The sequence below is a fragment of the Eutrigla gurnardus genome (genome assembly GCF_963514095.1).
Source record: "Eutrigla gurnardus genome assembly, chromosome: 11".
NCBI lineage: Eukaryota > Metazoa > Chordata > Actinopteri > Perciformes > Triglidae > Eutrigla > Eutrigla gurnardus.
In genome coordinates, this window is record NC_139925.1 from 17035357 (window position 1) to 17060784 (window position 25428).

General features: G+C 40.0%; 1 protein-coding gene across 1 annotated transcript in view; it reads right to left on the reverse strand.

The window, feature by feature from the left end:
* nrg3a (neuregulin 3a) overlaps positions 1–25428 on the reverse strand; it is a 366859-nt gene that overhangs the window by 47214 nt on the left and 294217 nt on the right. The window contains exon 3 of the mRNA XM_084020530.1: positions 23697–23770. Coding sequence (XP_083876656.1) covers positions 23697–23770 — 74 coding nt within the window. The remainder of the gene's footprint in view (positions 1–23696; positions 23771–25428) is intronic.

The following is a 25428-nucleotide window of genomic DNA, read 5'->3' on the forward strand; positions in this document are numbered from 1 at the left end:
TTAAGGCACTAGATGGTTTAGCTTCCCAGTATATTTCTGACCTGCTCACTGACTATGCCCCCCATCAGACCTTCAGAGTGCAGCTCTCTGGTTGTACCAGACTGATATCTGGAGCTGGTTAAGGTGCTTTTACTGTGGAGCTGCCCACTGGAATGCTGGAAGCTGCAATCTATAAAAACTGTATTCACCTGTAAAGCAAAGCTTAAACCTTTCCATCTATGAGTGTGTGTGTGTTTGTGTGTGTGTGTGTGTGTGTGTGTGTGTTAAATGTGCTTTGAGTTTCTCCGTAATTAAATGTGCTCTATAATTAAAGCTGTCTTGCCTCTTGATATTGCCAGATTTCAGTGGGTCGATGCTGGCCTATGTTGCATCAGTTAATATAATTGTGCGTTTAATGGCCTATAAAAATACTAATACTAAAATAGTATTCATCATTATAGGTTTAGTGCCCATGTTACATCTCAGTCGCCTTTAGTCTGGAAGCTTTGCTCTACTTGAAATCATCCGACCATTTCTGCCTTGTTTCGCCCTCTGCGTGCCGCGCTAAATAAGATGTTTCTGCTATGTAAATCATCTTGTGTCGCCTTGCTTAATACAGATAATGTGTGTCTCTCTCCAAATCCACAGCAATACACACACACACACACACACACACACACACACACACACACACACACACACACACCCACAATCATCTATTTCACATCCCTGATAAAGGGTAGAAAAGATAAAAAAGGAAATTATTCTACAGATGGGCATGAGGGAGAGATTGCATCATGTTCACATCTCAGACTGACTGATAGCTTCGCTCTCCATGTTGTGCAGAACAGAGAATATGCTGCATGCTATTTCCAATTAGTGCCCAGCACTCTTTGGAGAACGGGAAATAAATTGATATTTTGACAGATGGCGGATCTGAAGGAGTGGAGGGGAAACTAAATGATTGCCCTGCACTGTCCACTGCTCAGCCTTGATGAAATTCAATATGGATAAGTCACGCAATCATGTGACGCAACAAAAGAGTATGGGTTTCTCGCATCGGCTCACTCTAGCTCTACGTTATGCACTTGTTGACTGGGTTTTTCCAGGTGCATCCATATTGATCAAAGCTGTTTGTGCCGTGAAGTAAGCGGAAATGTAACAGCGAACACTTATTTTTCTTACTGTTATCAGAAATAGCAGTATTTGTGTTTTGTAGTCATGATATTAATGGACTTTAATATCCCCTCTCAAAAAGCTTCTTTTTATGAAGTAAGAAGCAAAACAACATATTTGAAACATTTATCACATCCTACTGAGAACGCTGTGATAAATGCTGCCTCGGGGCTTGAATCCTGCGGTTAAATGTAGCCTACCCTCATTTCCAACATTTTCTACAGGAAAATAAACATTGACATGCATACCACTGTCAACGGTTAAGCAAAGAATTGCATTCGGCCCAAAAGTGGTTTCTCTGATTTTCTGCCCTCCTTTATGTCAGTGTCCTAAGCTGAGAGAAGCATCCTGTATAACGCTACAGGCTGATGGATTAATGTCTGTGTGTGCAGAGTACAAATATGTGAGTAAAAAACCCTAAACAATCTATTTGCTGCCTGCCAGTCTCTGTCATTCTTGAATTTGAATGTCATCTTTCAATGACCTGTTTCATCCTTTCATCATTTGTTCTCTCACCCTATCCCTCTTTTTTGTTTTTGCCCACAGCAGTTGCTATAACAACAAGGTATCTGTGTCTTCTGACCTGACAGAACCTCTTTAGTATGAGCTTTTTTTAATCTCAATTCATGAATCAGACAAAAGGCGATGATCTACTTTATTTTTCGATGAAACAATAAAACTAACTGACTCTGGAAACTTGCAGAGAAAAGGGGGAAAGCCTTGAAATGCTGCAAACCAACTTTTTCATATGCAACGTGATTAGCAGGGGATAATTAACACCAACTCCTCAGTGTGTCAAAAATATTTTTGCATCTTTCAGTTTGGTTTTGTAACACATTAACTGCAGAGTTTAGCCTCAATGCTCTCATCATCCTTCATCCTATGGCAAACACACTCTGATAATCCCAGTGTAAGCTGCCTGTCCAGCACCAAACAGTAGGCAGGAAAAGTTAGTGACGAGCAGGTGAGGAAATTAGAAGCTAAAGAGTCAAAACTTTTTTCCAAAATTGAGCTAAAAGAGTGAATGTTGGACTAGGCATTAATCAGATGGGCAGAAACACAAACAAAATGAAAAATGCATCGCTGTGCGTTTTTAAAATCTTAGATATCAGCCAGGGAAATCTTTTAAGGTGTTAATATGTCAAGGTTCACTGTTAAGAACCAATAATTCAGAAACAAACATCCGCTACATAAATAATTTAAAATATGCGATGATCCAACTCATGGCAACTCAGTTTGTGAAACAGTCACAAAATTTGACCTGTTGGTTTCATGCTGAGCGACCGGAATTGTTAATTTTTTCATTGCTTGGTCGGCTTCTTTTTTTGTCAGTTTGGACAATATTACCTTACAAAGCAAATGTTAGATTTAGGCAAAAAATCCATAAAATTATTTTGGGAAACATGGCGTCAAACACTGGCCTTGTGGTTAAAAGTCCTGTGTTGCTGGAGCCATGTTGAAGTCAAATGAAAATTATGTTATCTTAACCTGTTTAGATCACATCCATTGTGCGTGTTTTTAACAATACATGTCGAAAAATGTCCCGCCTCCCTCCCTATTCTGTTTCACTCGTAAATACATCAAACGACAAAAATAAAGCGAGCTACTCTTGAAAATTCAGTTTCAGCTTGACTTTAAACCAGCTAACTGTATGAACTACTTGAAACAATGTGAGATAAGGACATAACATTCCGTACCTTTGCTGATTTTTTGCAGTTCATTTCCTAATTGCTTTCTCTACGACCCTTTATCTTTTGCCTCATTTTCAAATTCTCCATCTTCCTCTCCGTCTCTCTTAGTCTCTCAGTGATGCTGCTCCGTCTTCAGCACTGAAACCTCACCTCATTGGTTCATTAAGATAAAGATCAACTAGGATTCAAGAAAATGGCAGCTTCCCGGATCTGGTGTGAACCGCTCATGTCGTCACACCCTTTCAACCCGTCACATCCCGACAAATGATCATCCATGGCTGCATGCGCTGCCCACATGCTTGCATTATGACCATTCATTCTCCGTGAATCAGGTGGGTGTTCGTTCCATTAGACATCAGCAAATGCACACTTGCTGCTCTAGGGTTTTTGTGTGTTTAGCTAAAGAAAATGCGGACCTTGCCTTCTGTAACCTCCCTCACTTTATTTCCTGCTCGCCGCACAGCATTAAAGCAAAGTGACACAAAATGAGACAGAGAGGTCCAACCATACGAGACTACTTTTAACTGACTTTGAGATATTAGGTTGAAATCATTTTCACCCTCAAATGAATTGTCTGACGCCGTCGGTGCAGCACAAGGACAAATCTTACATTAATGATGTTTTTGGGAGCCTTGAAGTAAAATGGGCTTAAAGTGTATTCAGAAATATGAGTGCTTATGAAAGCTGCATGAAAAGGTGCGTACAATCTACAGCAACGGAACACATTTTTAAATAATGGTGGCGATGAAGGGATTCTGTATTATTTAGACTTGGAGTAACTGGTCCAATCTTGAAACCTGCTGTTTATAATCCATGCTGTTTAACAGGGGGAACGACTTCTGAGTCAACGCGGAAACGCTTACAGGGAGCTGTCAGTCATCATCAGGGTCGCATCACTGAGAACACATCTTCCTCTCTGGCCCTCAGGCCTACACACACACACACACTCATGCATGGTGTGAGTGGTTTCTATTCACCTTTTCATTCTGTAACACTTTGTACCCTTTCTATATTTTTATCTTTCAATGTTATGCATTCATTTGTAATGTTCAGCGCATTCCCGATGTTACTCTGAGTTGATGTGATTTATCGTTCCGAGGAACCCACTTTTCCTCAAAAGGCCTCGTCTACTTCTACTTATGCTCGTGCTATTCCATAATTTCTTTCCAGAATGGCTTTGAAAAATATCAATAAAAACAGGTGCCAGCTTGTTGCATTCGGCTGCAGGCTAAAAGTGTAGGTGGAAGGAGAAACGGCCCCGGTTAACTAGCAATAGGATAAAGGAGTTTTTGAGCTTGGGAAACAGCACGACTTTGGCCCATTATTCAAAAGGCAGAATGTAATGTGGATGGATTTCATTCCTCCGGTTGGTGCAAAACACAAAGAATGGATTCCTCTCTGTGACCATTGAAAGTCTTTTTACTCCTCTCTGACTTCAACGTCAACTATTTAGTGATGTATATGAAGAAGCTGTAGCGCCAAGATCAAATGCTATCATTCTCTGTGGTATCAACGTCAATGTGGTTATTAAGAAATAAATTGTATAACTGACCCCTCGTTTAGCATTTTCTCAGTTTGGTCATAATTCAACTTCAAAAACAAAACTCAGAGCCACACGGATACATCTAAGGTGTATGTTCCCCTATCAAATGTTGCCCTGGTTTCATCAGCTTCCAGGGTAATGAAAATTATTATATCAAATATTATAAGTTAATATTTGATATGATACTTGCCCATTAGTCACCATGTATAGTGCATCTCACTAATTACTCTGTAATTTGTAACCATAGCCCATCATGAAGCATTAAAGAAAGGTTGAAAGATCAAAGTAAAAATGTATTTCACAATGTTGTGTTTGCTCTTCTAGAAGAGATTAAAAGTATCGTTTCACTTTACTTAAATCAAACAATGCTTACCGTGTATTATATAATCACATTATGAATAACAGTGATCATAATGCATAAAAAGATAATGTATTAAAACAATGGGAATGATGATATACTTTCATCCTAGCAAAATAAAGAATATTAATCAATTATAAAATGCTTTATGATGTGTAACGACTTATGTTGTTATGTAATATAACTATAATTATACACTGCTGTTCAAAAATGTACATATAGGACTGAGTCGATGCCAATTGATGGAATGCAAAGGAGAAATATGAGCCAGTCAGACTTTATATGTAGCAGAGGAAGGTCAGCCAGTGAATCACTGATGCCTCTGGGGCTTTTAGAATCCAGGAGGAAGGAAGGAGGGAGACAGGGGAGGGTGGCTCGCCAGCAGGCTTCAGAAAGAATCAATGAATGAGACAGGAAGATGTGTGGAAAAGGTAAATTGTTCCAAAAAGCAACAAAATGAAGAAAGGAGGCAAGATTAGAGAGAGAGAGAGAGAGAGCGAGCGAGGGGGGGGGGGGGGGGGGGGGGGCAGGACATGCCAAAAGAGAGATTGGTAGTTGTGGTAAGTGATACAGTGAGTTTTAGTAAGCAGTGGCTGTAGGGCATGGAGGCCTGCCAGAGAGATAGGAGAGGCCGGGTGGAGACAGACAGAGGGCAACCTGTATTCCAGCAGGGCAGGACACGTCATGTACTTGAGTCACGTATAGTTCGAGACGTCCCCATCTCTCACCCTGTCCATCCTTCCTTTCACTCTCAATTTCATTACCAAGAAAAAAGTTGATATGTCAGATAAATTCCACTACTCTTGACTCTGACATCCTAAAGTCAGCTGATCCATCCGACATGAGAGGCAACGAGTCGAGACCACTGGTTTTGGAAGTATTTCTTGCTGTGTAAGTTCAATGTTTCTCAACTTAGATAGTTCTCTAGACCTCTAAATTGCTCCCCTATCTCTGATTTTGAGTGATTTAAATTGGTGTGGTGCACGATGACAAGTACTGCGAGTAAATAAGCAAGACAATCTAAAATTTGCAAATGGAATTAAAAATGTGGAAATTGTCTTTTTAGACCACAGCAAGAATCCATTCCAAACCAAAATGGAGACAAGTCTAGATGAGATCAACACATTTGTAAAGCTTGTTGTAAATTGACTTAATCTATAATATGCAGTTACACCGCGATGTGGAGTCCAAATGCTCTTTGCTGATGCCCAGAAGTATCCCAAAGACAGCAAAATAAGAGAAAATATAGGCGGAGTGCAGGGTCTCTGCAGATACAGACACAACCGTCCACTTCCTTAGATGATGATTGTGAGGGATTATTTTGCATAAGTCTATACATTTTTGTTTGGGAAATTGTTGCTTATTACACCTTTGGTAAGTGAACCTGCATTTATGTAGTGCTTTTCCCATTTTTTTGACCACTCAAGGCACTTAAAGGTTGTATCAGCGATTCTGGTTGCCCTCACTTCCGTTGCGAGATCCAAAACAAACAGAGCCAGCTAGCCCCTCCCTCCCGTGTTTTGAAAATGATCATGGATGCGCATTTTCATGAACGTGCCACCCACCCCTTGTCTGTGATTGGTTGGAACACTGTTTATTTTGCTTTTGAGGTGTTGGTAGTACCATTTGTTTTTGTGTGCGATCTCGGAGCCTAGGCTGCCTAGAGAGACGCATTTATTTTGACGGCCTGCTTATGGGGCGGGCAGCTAGTGGATCGTGAGGTAAAAACAGATGATTGTGATCATTTATGTTTCGGCCCAGAATCGCTGATACAACCTTTAACACTACATTTAGTCTGCATTTACCCATTCACACACATACAGAGGAGCTGCCTGCCCATCGGGATCCAATCTAATCCAACTCAGTCACACACATTCATACGGCACAGATGGCACAGCCTTCGGGGGTTCAGTATCTTGCCCTGAGCAAAAAAGGTATACTATCCAACATTTTCCTAAAAGAAAAAACAATGTATAAATAGTCATTACTTATCACCCATTAGAAGTATGTGTTGGTGTATGTATTTGCCTTCTTCCCGTATAATCTCTTTTCTTTTTTGCTGGGTTCAGGAGGTTTCTGGGTGTCAGCAAAGAGCCTTAGGACCCCACATGGGTGGGTAACCGCTGACCAATAAGAGCGCACAGGTGAGGCAAAGGTTTCCAAACACCAACCAACAGTGTTACATAGGCTTCCTATGAATTTAGACATTTCTTCAATTGACATGGCAATGTTAAGTTATCATAGCAAAGAATACTGCAGCTTCTGTGCAAGCTGAAAGGGACATGTATCGTATGGCAGTCCATTCTCGAGATAGATCCAACAAAAAACAGCTAACATGGAAGTCTGTGTAAATAATGCAGTTTGTCTGATTATCAGGGCGCATATAAAAACATGGGAATCTGCTGGATGATTTAATGATACAATAGGTTTATGAATCAAATCACAGTAAACTGAGTCATAGCAATAGGAAACAAAACAGCAATCCATACACGAGTTGATGTAAGATTTATACAGATTTGAAAAATGTTGATTTAGGTTTAATGATTCAGGGTTTTTCTACCACAACAGCTCATTGTTGGTATGAAAGTTTCATGTCACCCACGCCTCACAAGAGCTACAACTGCCAGTCACCTGGCATTTACCACTGGAACCTTGCCTGAACCAAATCTAAGGGATGTCTACGGGACATTATTACATTCTAAGAAAATGTATTTACATTGTGTAATTGACTTTGTCCGTATAAAATGCTTAATCCAACCTACCAAATCACAAACCCAGTATGAAGATGGTGCCAGGAAGGTAACATGAGGATAACTGGAGTTATTTTTATCCACCAACTATAAAGGATGTTCCTTTTAGTGCAGTGCAGTTAAATATGGCCATGCGGCCCGAGCAGTGATCCTTGATCAGTTCTCTTGTTCTCAGAGGTTTAATGAGGCCCTTGCGTAAAGTCATAGCTAGGTGGAGCAAAGGCGGAGCAGCGTATCTTAAGGTACCGAGACACTAGTATCCAATCAGGTTGAGCTGAGGGGGGCTACATGGTGCGATGGGTTCAGTCTTATAAAGAGACAAGGAGACAGAGGAAAAAGGGTATGATGGTTGACTGGAGGGCTGTGAAGTAGAACAGGTCAGTTTAGATGAGTGGTCCACTCTTTGAACACTTTTTTTTAACTTCCTGTCCTCATGTATTCCTTTGATTCATGTTATTTTGTATTTTAATGCTGCTGAAAGCCAGTGAGTTTTGTTACAGTACATAAACAGATATGGTGGCAAGTAGGCCTACTACATATTTTTTTGCTGTGGATTAATCAGGATTAATCACCATTCATAAATATATATGAAAAATCCCCATGTTCTCTGTATATTGTTGTGGAAATGGAAAGATAAATGGCAGAGGGTGTATATGCACCAGAATTTGAAGCCACGACAAATACTGACTAAAAATACTTAAATTCCAGTACTTGCCTATACCGAGTACTGGTATTAATACTGGAGTAATACAATCAGTTCTAACAATAACTTTGTTAACGTTGTGTTTCCTGATACAAGCAGGTAATGTTTGCAGTAATGATATTTTAATAATTTTCTTCTCAGAATATTGCCCATTTTTTTCCTACAGTGGCCCTAATACGCCGTCGTCCCCATCCAGACAGCCAACGGCGTTAATGTGTTAAAAAAATGAAGGCTTTAATTCCACAAATTAATCATTTATTTTGACAACCCTAATGTATTTAGATCCATTTTTATCATTTTGAATTGTTTTACCTATGTAAATGTATGTTTCTGTTGTACATCTATAATGAAAATGACACTCCAAGTTATCCTGCAAAAAAAAAAAATCTAAATACAAAATAAATAAGCTCCAGGCAGCTGCATTTAAATGTGTAAACAATGTATAACTTAGCGTATTTAAATAGTTCCCTCACATACTATCTTTGTTTAGTTATTGTTTGATGTTTTTACCTTAACATCTAAATCAGAAAAATAGTAGGAATTCTAGTGCATTTCTTGTTTATTCATATTAGGATTCTGCATACATAAACATATTTTATGATTACCTGGAGGATTAATGTTTCTTTACTCTCTGTTTAATATCACAAAGGGAAGGGTGCAGTGGAGCTTGGCCTTAATTATTCTTAGTACATATTTCAAGCCTTCCTGGGTGAATATATAGATACTTCTGTGCTACACAGTGTGAAGTGCAGTCAGTAATAATTCATGCTATTGGTGAATCATTACATTTACAGAAAAATATGAATCAATAGGCAGTGAGGAGCAATACAAGATGTGTGTGTGTGTGTGTGTGTGTGTGTGTGTATATATATATATATATATATATATATATATATAATGGAAAGAAATAGAGACTGAGTGAGGCACTCTGACGTGTCTATCTCTATCAGAACCTGTAGTTACTGAAACTCCCATCTCTCGCCTCCCATCGTCGGACAATGATGCTATCCTCCAGTGTCAACTGGTAAAGCTTTAGAAAAGGAGCATTAAAAAGCAATTTGGATGGGGCAATTTCAAGTCATTTTGCTCCGCTACCTCTCTCATCTAACCGCTCCATCACCGAGGTCTACTGGTCATTAGCACGTTCTCCACCTGTGTTCATGGCAAGTTGTCATAATCGTTAAACTCACCGGGGCTGCTATTGGGAGGGCTGTCATTAGACGAGACAGTGACTTAAATTGCTAAAATTGTGTGCTTATGCACACACATACCTCAGAATTCAAAAACCTGTAGTCACGTGACAAATTGTTTCACGGGAGATTGTTCAATCTAATGCAATCTATTGGTTTCTCGTACAGGGACACGACTCGTCCATTTCTTTTGTGTCCTTCATGACGAAAACGATTCCAATGGAAAGTAATTTAAGATCCTTTTTCATGGTGAATACTTGAATTAAATGCATCCAAGTGACTAGCATACATGTTTAGAGCACTAAATGCAGTTTTCAGAGGTTACAACTGGAGTGAGACACCTTCTCCTTGTTTTGACATGAACCACTACTGCAAAGTTGAATCAGTTCAAATTGATTTTGAGGTCGTCTGACTTCATATTTGTCCTGCGAATACTCACCCGCTCTATGATCCGAAGCAGCACGACACACAAAGTGGAGCATGTGTTTCTTGTTTGTTGCGAGCTTGCTCCGCTGGACTCGCAGGCCGTTCTGGTGATGTGCTTTCACGTACAATATGAAACAACCTCACGACAAAGTGCTGCATCACTCGTTGTTTGGGAATGCTCTGTTAAATATTTACTACCCACAGTGGAATGTGACATCACATCCTTTTTTTGGCTCTGAAACCGTTAGTGATGCTATCTTTATTCCCGTGAATGGTGAGTACCAGTTTAGGCTCTCTGTGGGAACATGCCATTTCCCCTGATTTCATCTTTCCTTGTTCAACCTGTAAACCAACCATGGTTGAGCTCTTTACTGAAAATCTATTAGTGATTGGATCCCGCATTGCTGCAGCTGATCACACTGCTTTGAAACATTTATACTGATGCTGAAAGACAAATAACAGAACCAACTCACAGCCAATTTTCATTTGTTTTCAGTTTCATCATCTAGTTAGAATTAGTATATTTGATTGAAAAAATAACCATAAATGACTTATTCATTACAAAGTTGTTGTTTTTTCTCTTCATGAACTGTCATTTCAATCTCTATTATGAATAAAATACTTAGGGAGTCGAGGAGGAAAGTCAGTCTTTCAGCAATAAACATGTCTTATTTGTCACATTTGAGGCTGAAAATCCTTTTGCTTTGAGTAGAAATGTAATTGATGTTTGATGCGTGATATATTTACATAATTTCCACTTTGTCTGCACACATTTGGTATGATAAATCCTTTCTACAAAATGAAATATTCTAATTTTGCCATGCAGTTTAAAAATAAATGCAGATGCAAATTACTTAAAAAAAAAAAAAAAAACACATGCTGCCATTAGAACTGGTTCATGTTTCAGAGCAGTGAAATACATTCACACACTGTGTGTTTGACTAGTCGGAGCAAGGTGTTAATGTATAAAACACAATTGGCAAACTTTCCCTATGATAAATAATTGGGGGACAAGGTAAAAAGGGCACACTGTAAATTATTACTGTAAAAATACGGCCAAATTCTAACAGTAATGTACCGTTATTTCTAAATATGGCAAAATACTGTAAATTTACATACTTTTGGAGCCAAAACCAAGAACAGACATTAACAGTAGACTACTGTAAGATTTAACGGTAAAATACAGTACAATGGGAAATATAGCTGTAAAAATACAGGTTTTTTTTACGGCAATGTAACATTATTTTTAAATACAGTATAGTACTGTTTGAGGAACAAAAAAATAACAGCAAGTGTAGAATTTTACGGTATAATACAGTATTTTTCTCTTTGTCAAGTCTAACTTGAGCAGTCTGGTCACAATCAAAATCGTGTTGCACCAGGTACCATCATCGGACTTCATCTGACATCCTGCTCCATGATCCTGCTCCTGGATTACTAGGTAAATGCAATCTTACCAGTTATTTTCTGTTGAATACATTTTATTTTGTCAAAATTACTGCTTGGTGTTATTTGTTGCGAGCTACATGTTGCAAGCAGTGAACATCTGATTTAGTCACATTATTGAAATTCCAAGCATTCACTGTAAACATTAGCTTGCTTGGTCATTAGCAATTTTCTGTATTTCTGTAGGCTATTTGTTATCAAATCAGGGACTAGGCTATATTTTTACATTTTGCTGTGTGACTATTTCAGGTAAAACGTTTTGAGGACATTGTGTTGCTTTTCCAGGTAGGAGAAACTTGCTTGTTTGTGCATTGGAGCCAAAAAGTTGATTTCCATGACTGATATTGCTGGGTAAGTGTCACATAAGTAAGGTATGATTATAAAACATAAGAGGGGGGGAGGGGTAGAGAGAGAGGGGAAGGGAGAGAGAAGGGAGGGAGAAAGAAGGAGAGAGGGAGAGAATAGGGGGAGTGCATCAAAGAGGGGGGAGTGGGAGAGAGAAGGGAGGGAGAAAAGAGGAGAGAGGGAGGGAGAGGGAGAGAATGGGGGGAGTGCATCAGAGAGGGGGGAGTGGGAGAGAGAAGGGAGGGAGAAAAGAGGAGAGAGGGAGGGAGAGGGAGAGAATGGGGGAGTGGGAGAGAGAAGGGAGGGAGAAAAGAGGAGAGAGGGAGAGGGAGTGCATCAGAGAGTGGGGGAGTGGGAGAGAGAAGGGATTTGATTTGATCAATCAGATCAAAAATGCCTTGATAGTGCCCTGATACCCACATTTGATATTGTCTCCTATAATTGTCATCTGCATCAGTTTCTGGTGACAACGTCACATCTGGACGGTGGATGATCAGCATTGAAAGTCATGTCATCTGTGAAGGCATCAGCACCAGCTTCATCTCAGGGCTTGCTGCGGTTTTCTTCAGTCTTCAACTTGGAATACCAAGAGGAAGCTGCAAGAACACTAGAGTTTGTTCAAAGGTAAATCCTCTGATAGTTTTAGATATTGTTTGGATATACAGTAGGTTTCTCCTTTTTCCAGCTCTGTTCAGTAATGTTGAGTTGTCTTTTACTTTAAGCTGTGCCATAATCAGTGGCTCTGTCTTTTGTTCCTATATCAACTTTACAATTACAGTTGTTTCTTTTGATAACAAGTGAAGTTGCAGTTGAAGTTGGCAAGTATAATGCCGGGTTCATGTACACTACATGTTTTTGAATAATAATTTTGTCTTTTGACCTCCCACCTCTGTTTTCATTTCTTTCAAACATGGAAGCACTTCAAAGCACAACCTGCTTCCTTATTGACGCCCATGCGAAGGCATGAGACTGTTCAGACTGGCCATGGCAATGCATGCCCCTCTCTCACTGCTCTCCTGAAGTTTCACTTTTCTTGATTTTCTATCATATTTTGACAAATTTCATAATGTCCTATGAGCTGTATTTGCTCAAAATAGCAACACAGGTGTCTGTGAGAGTTCAACAGAACACAGAAAATACACGTCTACATTATTAGGACTTCCTATAAAATGTGCATGCATCATAGAGAGAAACTACAAAGGACTGCAGAACTATTATGAAGTACTTAATTGAACTAATCTAGAATACGATAGAAATTATATTTAGGGCATGTAGTTAGTAATCTGTATATATTTTAATAGGAACCCTCCCAACCCTGCTAATCTTGTATGCTATCTCTGTTATTACATTTTTAGGCGCTTCGTTGGTATCAATCCCGAGAGGGGAACAAAGACCAGCCTGGGGAAGGTGTTGTCCAAGAAGACAGGGAAGCTGGTCCAGAAAAAAGCAGCGACTGTGAGTCTTCATGTGGCCACCCTTATAAAGAACCTCATTGACTTTGAGTGGGGCTTCATGTAGTCCACAGCACATCTCCACAGGAGATCACAAAGGAATACAGCAGGCAGATGTTCATGTTGTAATTTTAAGATAACACATCTTGTTATGCATTTTGTTCTGTTCAGTTCACTTTTATCAGTTGTCTCAATGGGGAAATTCCTTCTCCACCACAGCCTTTGTTCACTTCATGTTTCTATTGTACATGATCTTAAGTGAAGGAATATTCTATGGATACTAAAGGCAGGTTGTATACAGATTGTTGGGATCCTGTTTAACATGATTGATTGTTCTTCATAGAATGCAGTTTACAAGAATTTTATTATTTTAAATTTTTTGGCCTTTGATGCAATGTTATACAGTGTGGCCTCCTTGTGCTGTAGTTCACCAAAAAAGGGAAAATGTTAAGACCGAGGAGTGAGTGGTGTTTTTATGGATTTTAATTTATTTTAGTGACTGAAAATGTTTGATTGGCTTCAATAAATGTTGTAAGACCATCTCTTGTCTGAGGCATTTCTATACAGCAGTGTTACTGTAAAAATTCCATTCTACAGTACTTATGTGCATTTACAGTATATAAACTGTTTATGGTAATCTCCATAAACAGTTTACAGTAGGAACTGTAAAATAATGGTAACAAATTACCTGTTAAATTACGGTAAACTACTGGCAGCTGCAGTTGCCAGCATGATACTGTTATTCTACAGTGTACCTGCAACAACAGTTTATTACTGTAAATATTACAGTATCATACTGTAAAGTATATATATACTCTACAGTACACTACCGTTTTTACGGTAATAAACTGTAGATTACGGTAGGTACACTGTAGAATAACAGTATCATGCTGGCAACTGTAGCTGCCAGTATTTTACAATACAAAATACAATACAAAAACAAAAAGTAGAAAAAAACATGAAGAACAGACAGAGACAAAGAGGGGCAAGGAAGCTGTGTGCTAGTGAGACGAGGCAGGAGAATTGCCTTGCCCCGTCTGCCACCCATGCCCAGTTATTAATGACCTGTGACTGGAGGGTGGGTGTAAGCAGCATGCATACCAGCCTGCCCTTCTCTGGGATAATCTGCATCCCACTGCCAGATTCCTCACTGAGCACTAGCTGACAAGACCCATACTTCACTATAAATTGGGCCTTCCAGCTCCATTATGGTCCGTATATGGGAACGCTTGATGGAAAAAGGGATGTTACATACGATAAAAAAATATTATGTGGAATATGCAACAAAGTTATTATTTGGTTCCAAAATATTTGCTATTCTCTTATGTAAATATTTCGAGACAGTCACAGGGGGCTGCACGTCGGATGAATTGCTGCAATCAATGAGTTTCCGTTCTTTTCTCCCCCCCACTCCCTCTCTCTTCACCGCTGATTGCTTGCTATCCCTGTCCATTGCAATAGATGTTTGGAAGGTAAATCGGCCTTAGCAATCAGTATCCATTAAGCCCCGTTGCAATAGTCAATTTGGCATTTGCCACTGATTTCCCCCGCAGAGGGAGGGATTTCATTCAAATGGACGATATAGCCTCATATGTTTTTCCATTTATAAAAAAAAAAAAAAAAAGATGAATGAAGAACAGATTCTGATGTTAGAGGCAGATGGACATTTGAAGGAGAGAATCAGCTATTATTGACACTAGCCAGATATCAAAATGCACCTGATTCACTTTCATCAAGCTATAGCCTCAAGCAGAAAGCCAACATTTTTAAAGCTGTAGTTCCTGCTCACAGGAACAGCAGCCACGCTGTTCACTGACACGTCTGTGATTCTTGAAGGGAGTTAAACAAGCTGTGTGCTCTAATGTCCTGTTCCCCTTTGCTAAGCCAGGTGGAGACTTGAGCACTGGTCGGGCTGCAAGCGAGCCAGGAGCGACCCGGCTGGTCAATGAGACACACCTGCAGCTCATTAACCTCTGCCTACACATGTGTTTCAATAGAGGCTGACAGGAAAAGGGGTACTGGTAGCAAACTGCCAACGTCCCGCTGTGCCCCTGGAACCTGGAAAGGCTGGGTGTAAATTAAACTGTCACTTTTTGGCCCCCGAAAGAGGAACCTTTAATTAGCCTGCCAAACAGGTAAACTGTTCCAAAAACAGTCTCCCAGCAGTCCAATATATGCACAGGCCTTTCTTCATCAGTTTGTAGTGGTGTAATCTTCAGTTTGAACCACAATGAAAGTGAAATGGTTAAACACATGCTAGGGATATTACATTTCCGCTGGCAACAATACTACATCACCTTGTCTGCCTGCGGATAAGTCACTTTGTCATGCAGTAAGCAACAACATCAGGAAGTGTGTGGAAAGCTCAGGTTGACAGCAGAGCTTTCCTGATCTACTGCCACCATCTACACTAAGGATACTTTACCTGCACACTTCCTAGCACTCGCTGGCCAACAAGTGCAACCAAAACATCAAGAATGGTGCCTACTTGTCCACACTTGAAACTGAGGGCATTTTCACACTTGGTCCCTTTCTGCCCTCCAATCAAACTCGATAGGGATAGTGATTAGTCAGCATTGTTTGTGCATATGTGAACACTCCAAACAAACTCAGGATCCTCTTAAATTAACTGCATGGTTCACTTCCAGTGCCTTTGTCTAACCTTTGCATTGTGAACACAAAGCACTCCAGCTTCACTTTAGCCTCTGCCACTGTATTTTAGCCCTCTAGCCTTGCCATTAGGGATGTCCCGCTCCACGCCCTCCACGAGCTGCCGGTGTGGACTACAGCCCTGCTTGGCTGAATAACGTAGGCTAACAGCCAACAATGTTCACAGAGGTTGCTTTGAGTTACGTTATGATGTGTTCTGGCTCTATTCAGTAACGAATAGTATTGGGCGAAGATGTGTTCAAATCTAATCTTGTTGGCGAGGAACTTGGATAAATGCAGTTGGTTTAAGGGGATGTTTTCACAGCAATATAACCGAAATATTTTAGAGGGAATGAATGAAAAAACGCACAGTGCTCTGTGTGACCAGCAGAGTGATGCATGTAGAGCAACAGTTTTACAGATAAAGGGCTTAGACCCCATCAAACTGAAATGGACCAAAACAGAACTGAGTCCTCTTTCGAATGAACTGACAATGTGAACACAAATAGAACCATCCCTCAGAGAGTAAGACATTTTCCAGAGGCATCTGTCTTGTCTCATCTCCCCTGCTCCTGATTCATCAACCTGGTCTCACTCCAAATTGTCATACTGACAGTTGGTCAGAGCTCCTCGGTGTCTGATGCTGACGCAGCTGGCTTTCAACTAAATTGAATGTAAACCTGTCAATAATAGATGGTCAGAGCTGCGTAGTATAAAATAGGGAGATAGTCCACAAAGGGCAGGTGGAGTGGATGTAGATGGGTCAAACAAATACGGGACTTTCATCCAGGAGATCACTGTGCCCAACTGAAAGTAAACATTGAAATTGTGTCATATTGGTGGTCAAGTTAGTCACTAATTATGTGACTCGTTAATCACTCGCTAGTCACCTCAGTATTTAGTCACTTGATAGAGACATCAGCCATTAATCAGTCAAGTTGACATCAACCACACTCTTTTCATAAATCAAACTAAGTGGCAGTGGCTTCATTTCCAAAATTCAACTTCCTGTGAAGTCAGAAGTTTATTTTTGAAAAGTTCTGAGCAACAAGTAGAAACAGACACACCGGCCCGACACATCCAAACATGGCACGAGAGGGTTATCTAGACTGTCATAGTTTGAAGGCTAGCACCAGTGAGTGATTTAATGAGTTGGGAGGGAGAATGTGTTGGATTCATTTCCTTTCTATCTTCTCATGATCCTCTACCCCTTAGCCTTTCTCAGTGATGTATGTCAGCTGTGCTGCTCTCAGCATGGCATCAGTCTCAGAAAGTGAAGCTGTAGTGGCCCTGCTGAGCAGCTACAGCAGCCCCTGCTGTTCCTTCATTTTTTTGAAGTCATGATATCTTGCAAACTATTTGTCCGTTTTCCCAGCAGACATTTTGACTTGTCATAGCAGGAAAGGTACAGGTGGAACTAACACAAAGCATGACGTGATAGAACATTTGGGTGCCTTTCCGGTGAGCCAACTCAATATGTGGAACTTGATGTTTGTACAAAGGTGGATTACTCATTTCCTAAACTAATGTATCTGCTAATCTTTGGTGCCATACTAACATGAAGTTGGAGAATTACCAAAGTATGAGATTTTTTGTGATGGAAATTACCCTAATGTAAGTAATAATCAAACTAAGCTGTGTGCAGTTTTCATACGTGATAACGCAAGGGCGAATATGCTTGGTGCTTTTATTTAAATTTGCACCTTCATCTGTGTGTAATTAGAGTCTGAACTGCAGTTTAACAGAAACTTGTGGTTTATGTTTATACTTGTAATCCGGTATAGCGGCTTGCGTACAAGCACAAACAAATACACAAAATCTAGTGAGCGAGGAGAAGGTGTATGAGATGGATCATTTTCATCTGGTTTCAAAGAGCCTTATGATGTCGTCAAGAACTGAATGTTGCCATTTCCTTCACCCAGGACATACGCCAATTAAACTAAAAGTATTCTGTGACTGCAGCTAGAGCTTCATAAAAAAGAAGGCAATGTTATTTTTAGTATTATAAAGTACAAAATACAAAATGTTGATCCAGGATTTAAAGGTTTCAATCTGCTCCTGGTGATAATTAGGCATTAAAGAAACTCAAATCTTTCACATCTTAGCCCCCCTCTGGCTTTGCTGAAGACCTGACTGGTAGGTCGGATTTGCCATGCCACAATAAGAAGGGAGCTGATACCATATCTGATGCCAGAGATGTCAAGTACTTCCGACCGTTAAGCCAGACCCTTTTCTCATCGTCTTTCAGATGGTGGATGCAACAAGATCTCTGCAAGAGATACTACTTGTCAAAACCCAATGCTGTTTCAGAAAGCCAGGATGGAGACACATTTATGCAGAAACACAAATGCAAAAAATGCAGAGCACAGAAACAACACACAAACTAGACTTAAAGAAATGTGCCAGCATGGCTTGAGAAAAGGTAATTTGTTACAGGAGATCAGTAGCTGTATACCCTACTGTGATGCTATATGTGCCGTATTAAAATAATAAAAAAAAAAGAATGCATTTGAAAGTGATGACATTTTTTTCCATTAATATATATATATATATATATATATATATATATATATATATATATATATATATATATATACAAATAATTTATCCCAATAAATACCGCTTAATTCTACAATCTGGTCCTTTAAAAGCCCTATGTGTGAGCTTTTAAATTCTTTTGTTGTCTTTGAATCGAATGGTTAGCTTTACATTTCCGTGACAACGCTGTAGGTCGGGACTGCATTGTTAAATCTCTGGTCTACGATTTTAAAGATTTGTCAATTGAGCCAAAATTTAGCCAATAGTTGCCATGCAGTCCGCATGGCTACTAATGGCTGTATATCAATGCTCTGATTCCTTTCAGTCTGAGTTGCTACCATGTATAAAGTCTAGATCTCTTTGGATTGCACCAGTGTTCGTGTTCATGTCCACATCCTACATCTACAGTATACTATATGTAACATTTCAAGCTTTTGTTGATATCTTTGCTCATCTAGTTTGCAGTTTGTTCCCAAACACACACACAATGTATTTGATTATTTGTTTCATGAGTGTTTCAGTGCCTAAGGGTCAGGGTCAGCTACAGAGCATCAACCCTGGAGTTTAAATATGATAGTGAATAATCATATTGTGAGCGTCACTGCAAGGCTCAAGCAGAAATGGAGGTATTTGCACAGTTAAACAACACATAGCATTTGCTCAGTGGATCATTAATGAAACGATCCAAGGTGACTCACATTGCCCTTGCTTCAACAGTTGGGCCATAATAAAAGCAGGAAGCTTAAAGTAACAGCACATTTTATGCTTCCTTCCTATCTTATGGATTGAAACATGCAACACAACCTGAAGCACTGAGTTGTACTCTAGGGGAAATTGGACTTGCATGATTACTGCAGCGTTATCATCTGTGGTGCACACAAACCTGCCAAGCATGAAATCAGATCTTATAAAGATAGTGTGAATTAAATCTCAAAATATCTGTGTCTAGTGGGTGAGATATGCTGTACTGTAGGTTTAAGTATGCCAATTCTGTCTCTGCCTTCCTGTGTCATAAAACTAGACTGTCTTGGCTCCAAGGCCTTCGATTCAGAAGGGTTGAATATGCTTTTCAATTTGTGACTCAGACAATTATTGTGAAAGGGCTATATAGATGATGAAAGTAGTAAAGAAAGCGATTGAGGTAGGGCATAAAGGAGAGGGAACACTATTCAAAGAGTTAGAGTTTCTTCTACATTAGCTCCTGAATACTAGCCAGGCTAGCGCCGCCTACTGGTTCCGGCAAATTTAATTTGCCTCAACCATATAGTCAGGGAACTAGCAATGCGTTTCGGTTTGCTCCGTCCGCCAGAGCGGACGGACCAATCAGCGAGCAGATGTGGCGATGACGGGCGATGACGTCGAACTGAAGCGCCCAAACTGAAATACCGGTGTAGTTCCCAAGCTGCGGTAAACAGTTGACGAGATGGATGTCGGCGAAGCTATACGCTCTGTGCTTGAAACTATTCAGGATATTAAAGACTTAAAGCCAGAACAAGAAGCATGTTTGACGAATTTTTTGGAGGGCAAAGACGTTTTTGGACTTCTTCCTACCGGGTTTGGGAAAAGTTTAATTTACCAGCTGGCAACGACAACACTCGTCAATACACATGTTCTTCTTCTTGTTGTTGTTTTACGGCGGTGGGATGTCAATAGCCTACACATGTTTTCAATATGCTCAAAAAGACTACAATGCTAAACCACCCGGCTTCCGGCGCATAGCATACGTCACCGCCAAGCAGCAGCGATTAGTCGAAGCAAACGGAAGCAACCGCCTCCCGGAAGCAAACGAATCTCTACGGCTCGTGTTCAGACGCTATATGAAATGTAATGAAGTAAGCGGCTGATGCATCAGGCTACCTGAATACTGCATTATCCTGTGAAAGTTCCTCAGAATAGGTAGTGCCAATCAGCAATTTAACAGATTAAACAACAAAAGATGTCTCGACAAAAACAGTGGAATAGAACTCCATTTTTTGGCAATATAAAGATTTGACATAATCTATGTAAGGATGCCAACAACAACAAACAACTTTGTTCCTTTTTTAAATCAAATTTGTCAAACACATCCCATCAAGCAAGAAAGGTGAGGATCTTGGTGTGGAGACTTGTCAGCATTTTGAGAAATAAACACACGTCAGTAAATTGTATGTAACTATGAGATCCTCTGTTCTGGTCGGAAGTAAGATGGACAACATTTTTAAATCTTCATGATGTTGTGTCTTCAATCTTCATGAATTGCTCAGGTGTCACTCCTAGCTACATCACATTTATTTGAACCCTCTGTGAACCAGACTGTGGTGAATTTTGCATGCCAACAAAAGAACTCTCACTGAACCAGTGTTCTAACCTCATCATCTGAAACCTTGAAGCTGGAAACACTACAATAACACTACACTAAAATAAAATTGCAAAATTTGGCGCATGTCTGCTACTTTCTTTGTTTGCATTTTGTCCTCTGCCTGTACCCAACTGGGGTTGGATGTGCAATCTATCAGACTTTTTGCTTTGGAAGTTTTTTAATGTACTGTACCACATTCAAGACCAACATTGATAAAGGTGTTGCTCATCAAGAGTTTTCAGTCCTGTATCTGGTTAGTGCAGCTGGAAACAGTTGTTTTTCTCTCTCTGTGTGTCTGGTAGCTCACTCTTATTCTGTTTACATAGTCAGTCTCACAACTCTTCCTATCCTCTGGGACACTGAGACAATGTGATAGCCCAACTTAGAAGATGTGTCCACTCGCATCCAGCCTTGCTCCTCCTCCCTTTCCTTCCCTTCCAATGAGAGTGCAGTGTGCCAGAGGTCCTTGGCAACATGTGTCTGCCCTGCTGGTGAACCTTTTTAGCTGGCAAAACTCGAGCCTCAGTCCATCTGAGGCCCATTCCACTTTGTCTTAGGATATGAGTTGGACAGAGAACTGTAGGCTAGGGAGAAGGGATGAGGTTTGACGCTTGGAATGATGGCACAGAGGACGTTAGTAAAAGACAGATGGGGGGCAAGACGGGGCTGTCTGGAGGGAAATTTGGAAGAGGGAACAAGGATGTCAACACTGAGGCAAGCTCGAGCACAGGACACAAATGTAACCCGGGATACTAGGATTTGATGAGCTGCGAGCAGAGGGGTCAAGGAGAGTGATGTTGTGACAGGATTATCTGAAGGGGTGAGAAGAGAAAGAGGAGGCCACACATTCTGCCTCTCTTCTTTCGGAACTTTGCACTTACCAACTTTTTGAAGCAGCAAGAATAAAATGGAAAGAATGAAAGAAAAAGGAAAAAAGGTGGTGTTACTGAAAAAAAGAAATCCATAAGCTGTACAACATTGTTTTTTGGTAGAGAACAGGAAACAGCGACTTGTCAGAAATAAAGAAGCAGTGGAGAGGGGGAGGGAATAGTGGAGAAGAATGACCTGAAAGTTATTCGATCAATTCTTAATATCAGAAAAATGAATTGAGGAGAGGGATTTGGCAGCGAGTTAGAGAAAGTTGCAAAGAAGAGATAACCGAGATCAGAAAATAAACTGATGTGAGTTAAAGCTGATACAAACAGAGAGGAGGATGGTTTTATACACATAGTTTAATTCGGTCTCAAATGTCGTGGACTACGGTAAAGCTCTTTGTGATCACAGACCGCTACAATAATTTACAATAACGCGGATAGTCACTCAACTTTTTCGCACGAGTTGAAATAGGGCCATTTGTACCCGTAAGCCTGTGCTTTTAATAATAAAGCCTTTTTCAAAATGATCAACGGACAAAGAAGTAACACAATCAACAAATATTTAGGTCTGACATTTGACAAATTGTTTAAGTGATGAGGATGGCAACGGTTCTTAGCTACCAATGTGTTCAGGTCAGTAGGTTTGGTGTACAAACAGCTATGGGTGTCACTTCAGTGAACACTAATGTTGTTCCAACAAGGACAATTACCCTAATACTTGCTTGGAATTAAAAAAAAACTCATTACGGAGACTTAATTAATGATCTGGAAAGTAAAGGATATTAAGAAAGAGCAAATTATAACAATGTTGTTGCATTTGCCACGTTTCATCTGCATTTCTCATTGAAGGCATGTTTTCCTTTGCAATCAAGGAGGACATATTATGTCCTACTTGATTGAAATATTATTCATTATGAGAAATAAAAATGTCACAATATTACCAGAAAGAGGTTTTGTTTGAGGACATTGGACAATTATGAGGTAAAAATCCAAGGGACAACACTGTCCTTTCATGGTAACTGGTGCTATTTCAGCATGCTCCTTGTTGGTAGAAAAGTCACGGATAAGCTTTTGTACTGTCACAACTTAGTGTCCCTGTGACAAGGTTGCATATTTTTTGGAATAAGCTGAGAGGAACAGGGAAATTAATATGGCATAGATAGCAAAAGGTGAGGACAGAAGTTAGGGCAATTTCTGTTCTTGCCTCAACTACATGACATTGAGAGTGTTGCGTCTTTGGAGGATAAATAAATGGGAGAAATGACATTAGTTTGTGTAGGAGAGGGTATTTGAGAAAGCGGGGAATAGAAGAGAAATAGGTAATATGAGGACAAATTGTAAGAAAGAGTAGAATATAAAAGACAGAAAAGCAAAGGATGAAATTCAGTAAACCCATGGATTACTGTACCTTAAACATAAAAGACATTGTCGGTGTCTACAGGGAGTTATGCGCCCCCCTCCCCCCCTCCTTCCAGCACGTCCAGCCCGGGCGACACCAATGAACACAAATGACCACGCCAATAAACAACTGGTCCTGCGACCAAAGTAAAAAATGTACGTTGGTTGTGAACGCCCCTTTAAGGTTGCAGTAAATCTTGCTCTCTGGTATCTTGTATGTATAAAACAAAGACATTCAGTTCACTTTGCAGTGGCCCTGCTTCACAGTCTGTATCTCCACATGTGATGTCATTGTTTCTTAAATTTAGACTCACAGCCTTGCTGATTTTCTAATTAGGGACTGAGGCTCAGCTGGGATGCCAGGTGAATGCAATTAGTGTACCTGCCATTATCTAGGCTGTGAGATCAAAAAGCAGCTGTTATCTGGCTCTGCAATAAAACTGACTGATCTACATACATATTATGTGTATATGTCCAATAGAGAGTAGAGAATAGAGCATTTTAGTTTTGGAGCAATTTCATGTGGAGTATCACGAACAATCTATGACTGCATTGCTGCTGCAATGGCTAACAGTATTTCTGAAGAAATACCATGAATGCATATAATCAATGGAAATATGCAATAAGGGCCACAGCAAAGATTTAAATTGTACTATACCCTACGGGTCGGGCAATCTCCTGCAACACTAAAAACTCAGTTGAACCTCATCACAATGAACAAAAAAATATGACCCCCTCCTTTTCCCTCATGGTTAATTTGATCAATCAAATAGGATGTGACGGACTAACGATAGATGCTGGTAAGCTGAGTACACCGAAGTAGAAAATGTAGAAACTCACTTGGGTCAGATAGGACAGAGTCTGTCTTGGGCAGAAACTGGTCACAGCGGATTCCCTGGTAGCCTTCTCGACACCTTGAAAAGACAAAAGAGGAATAAACCATCAGTCAGTGAATCAGGTATTTGACAATACATGTCACTACGACCAGTGTTGTAGTAGTGCCTGGAAAAGTGTTGAAGGTATAAATCATTTATGACCCAAGTGGCCCCTCCAGCAAAGGATACATGCCCTGTTGTTTTAAACAGTGACATGTAAAATTGCTCAAGCCCCCATATTGCATCCCAAGGTCTTTTGTTACCTGAAAAACACATTTTATTTGAATAGTTTGCTTAATCCTTTTAATTATTTTAATAGTGGAGATGGGAGAGGAAGGAAAGGACAGTTCTGGTGACCAAACAATCAGAGACATTGCAGCTCTCTTTTGGATATTTTTGCATTTAATCACGTGTTTGGATGAGCTATTCATGCCGGACCGTCTCATTATGTAGCTCTTGCAGGACACGACTGAATAATGCGCATCAGAGGGTATTTAGAAGCAACACTTTTCGACTCATGTGATAAGCGAGTGACAAATGAGTCACGCGACTAACGAATCACGTGATCAACAACACGTGACAAAAAGCCCATGTTTACTTTTCATCAGTTCCATTCCTGGTTTCTTTGAGACAAATGTAGGTAAGGCTCACTTGTTGTGGACATGAGCCAAGTTGCAAGAAGTAGAAAGTGATAGTGAAGACATTTCTTGAAGACATATGTCTTCAGCAAAAATCACAAACAAGACTGCAGTGGAAAAGGAGCATCCAATCCCCATTAGAGTAGCCCCTAAGACTGTTTTCTGTTTGTTGCTGAATGAGGTTTCTTGCTTGGTTACAGGAAATCGTCGCAGAACACACCAAATGATGAATACAAATGTAAACCTTTCTCCAACAAAAGGCGAGGAAACTTGCCAGACGATTAATATGCTGTAAAAGAATATAAAAAAATATTATTATCTATTAATCCCTACAAGTCACCAAGAGAAAGTTTTCTGATAGAGACTTCTCAATTGAAGACACATTTTGTGGTACCTGGATAGTCTTCAAACGTTTAGGAAATCTCTCAACTTTTGATTTTGATTGGCATATTCGTGAGAGCGGCAGTCAGGCAATGATCATTAGGCAGCTAATGAATTCTGAAATGTTCTTGCTCTTGAAAATGTCCCAGGAAAATGCTGTGCACTGCAATGGTGTGTTTTTAATTAATTTCAGTACAATAACTACATCCTTATCAACATAGAAGTGTAACTGTGTCTTACAGTGTGTACCTGTTTCCTACAGTGCACAGAGATTGCATTAAGTATAAAAAAGCCAGGATGCAGAATAACCCTAATTGGGTGCCTCAGTTGGTTTGGATCTATCTTTGCCTCTGGCTATTTGTGCCTCGCTTACTGTTTCTCTTTGTCCCTCTTCAGGAAATTGCAAGTCACATACACGAAAATAAAATAGAAGCTTTAGCAACAGTAGTAGTTTGTGCTTCCTCTCTAAATTTGACTACTGCATTCATTCAATCTATCACCCGATCACCTTCTCAACTATTCTGTTTCACTCTCAAGACTCAATTTTCATTCAACATCCCATTTCCTTATTTACCCCTATGGATTTGTTACATTGGCACTCCTGGAATGAATCTACACCTCCTCTGACAGGATGATAGCAGAGCAAATATATCTCATACCTCAGCAGTGCCTGCCTTT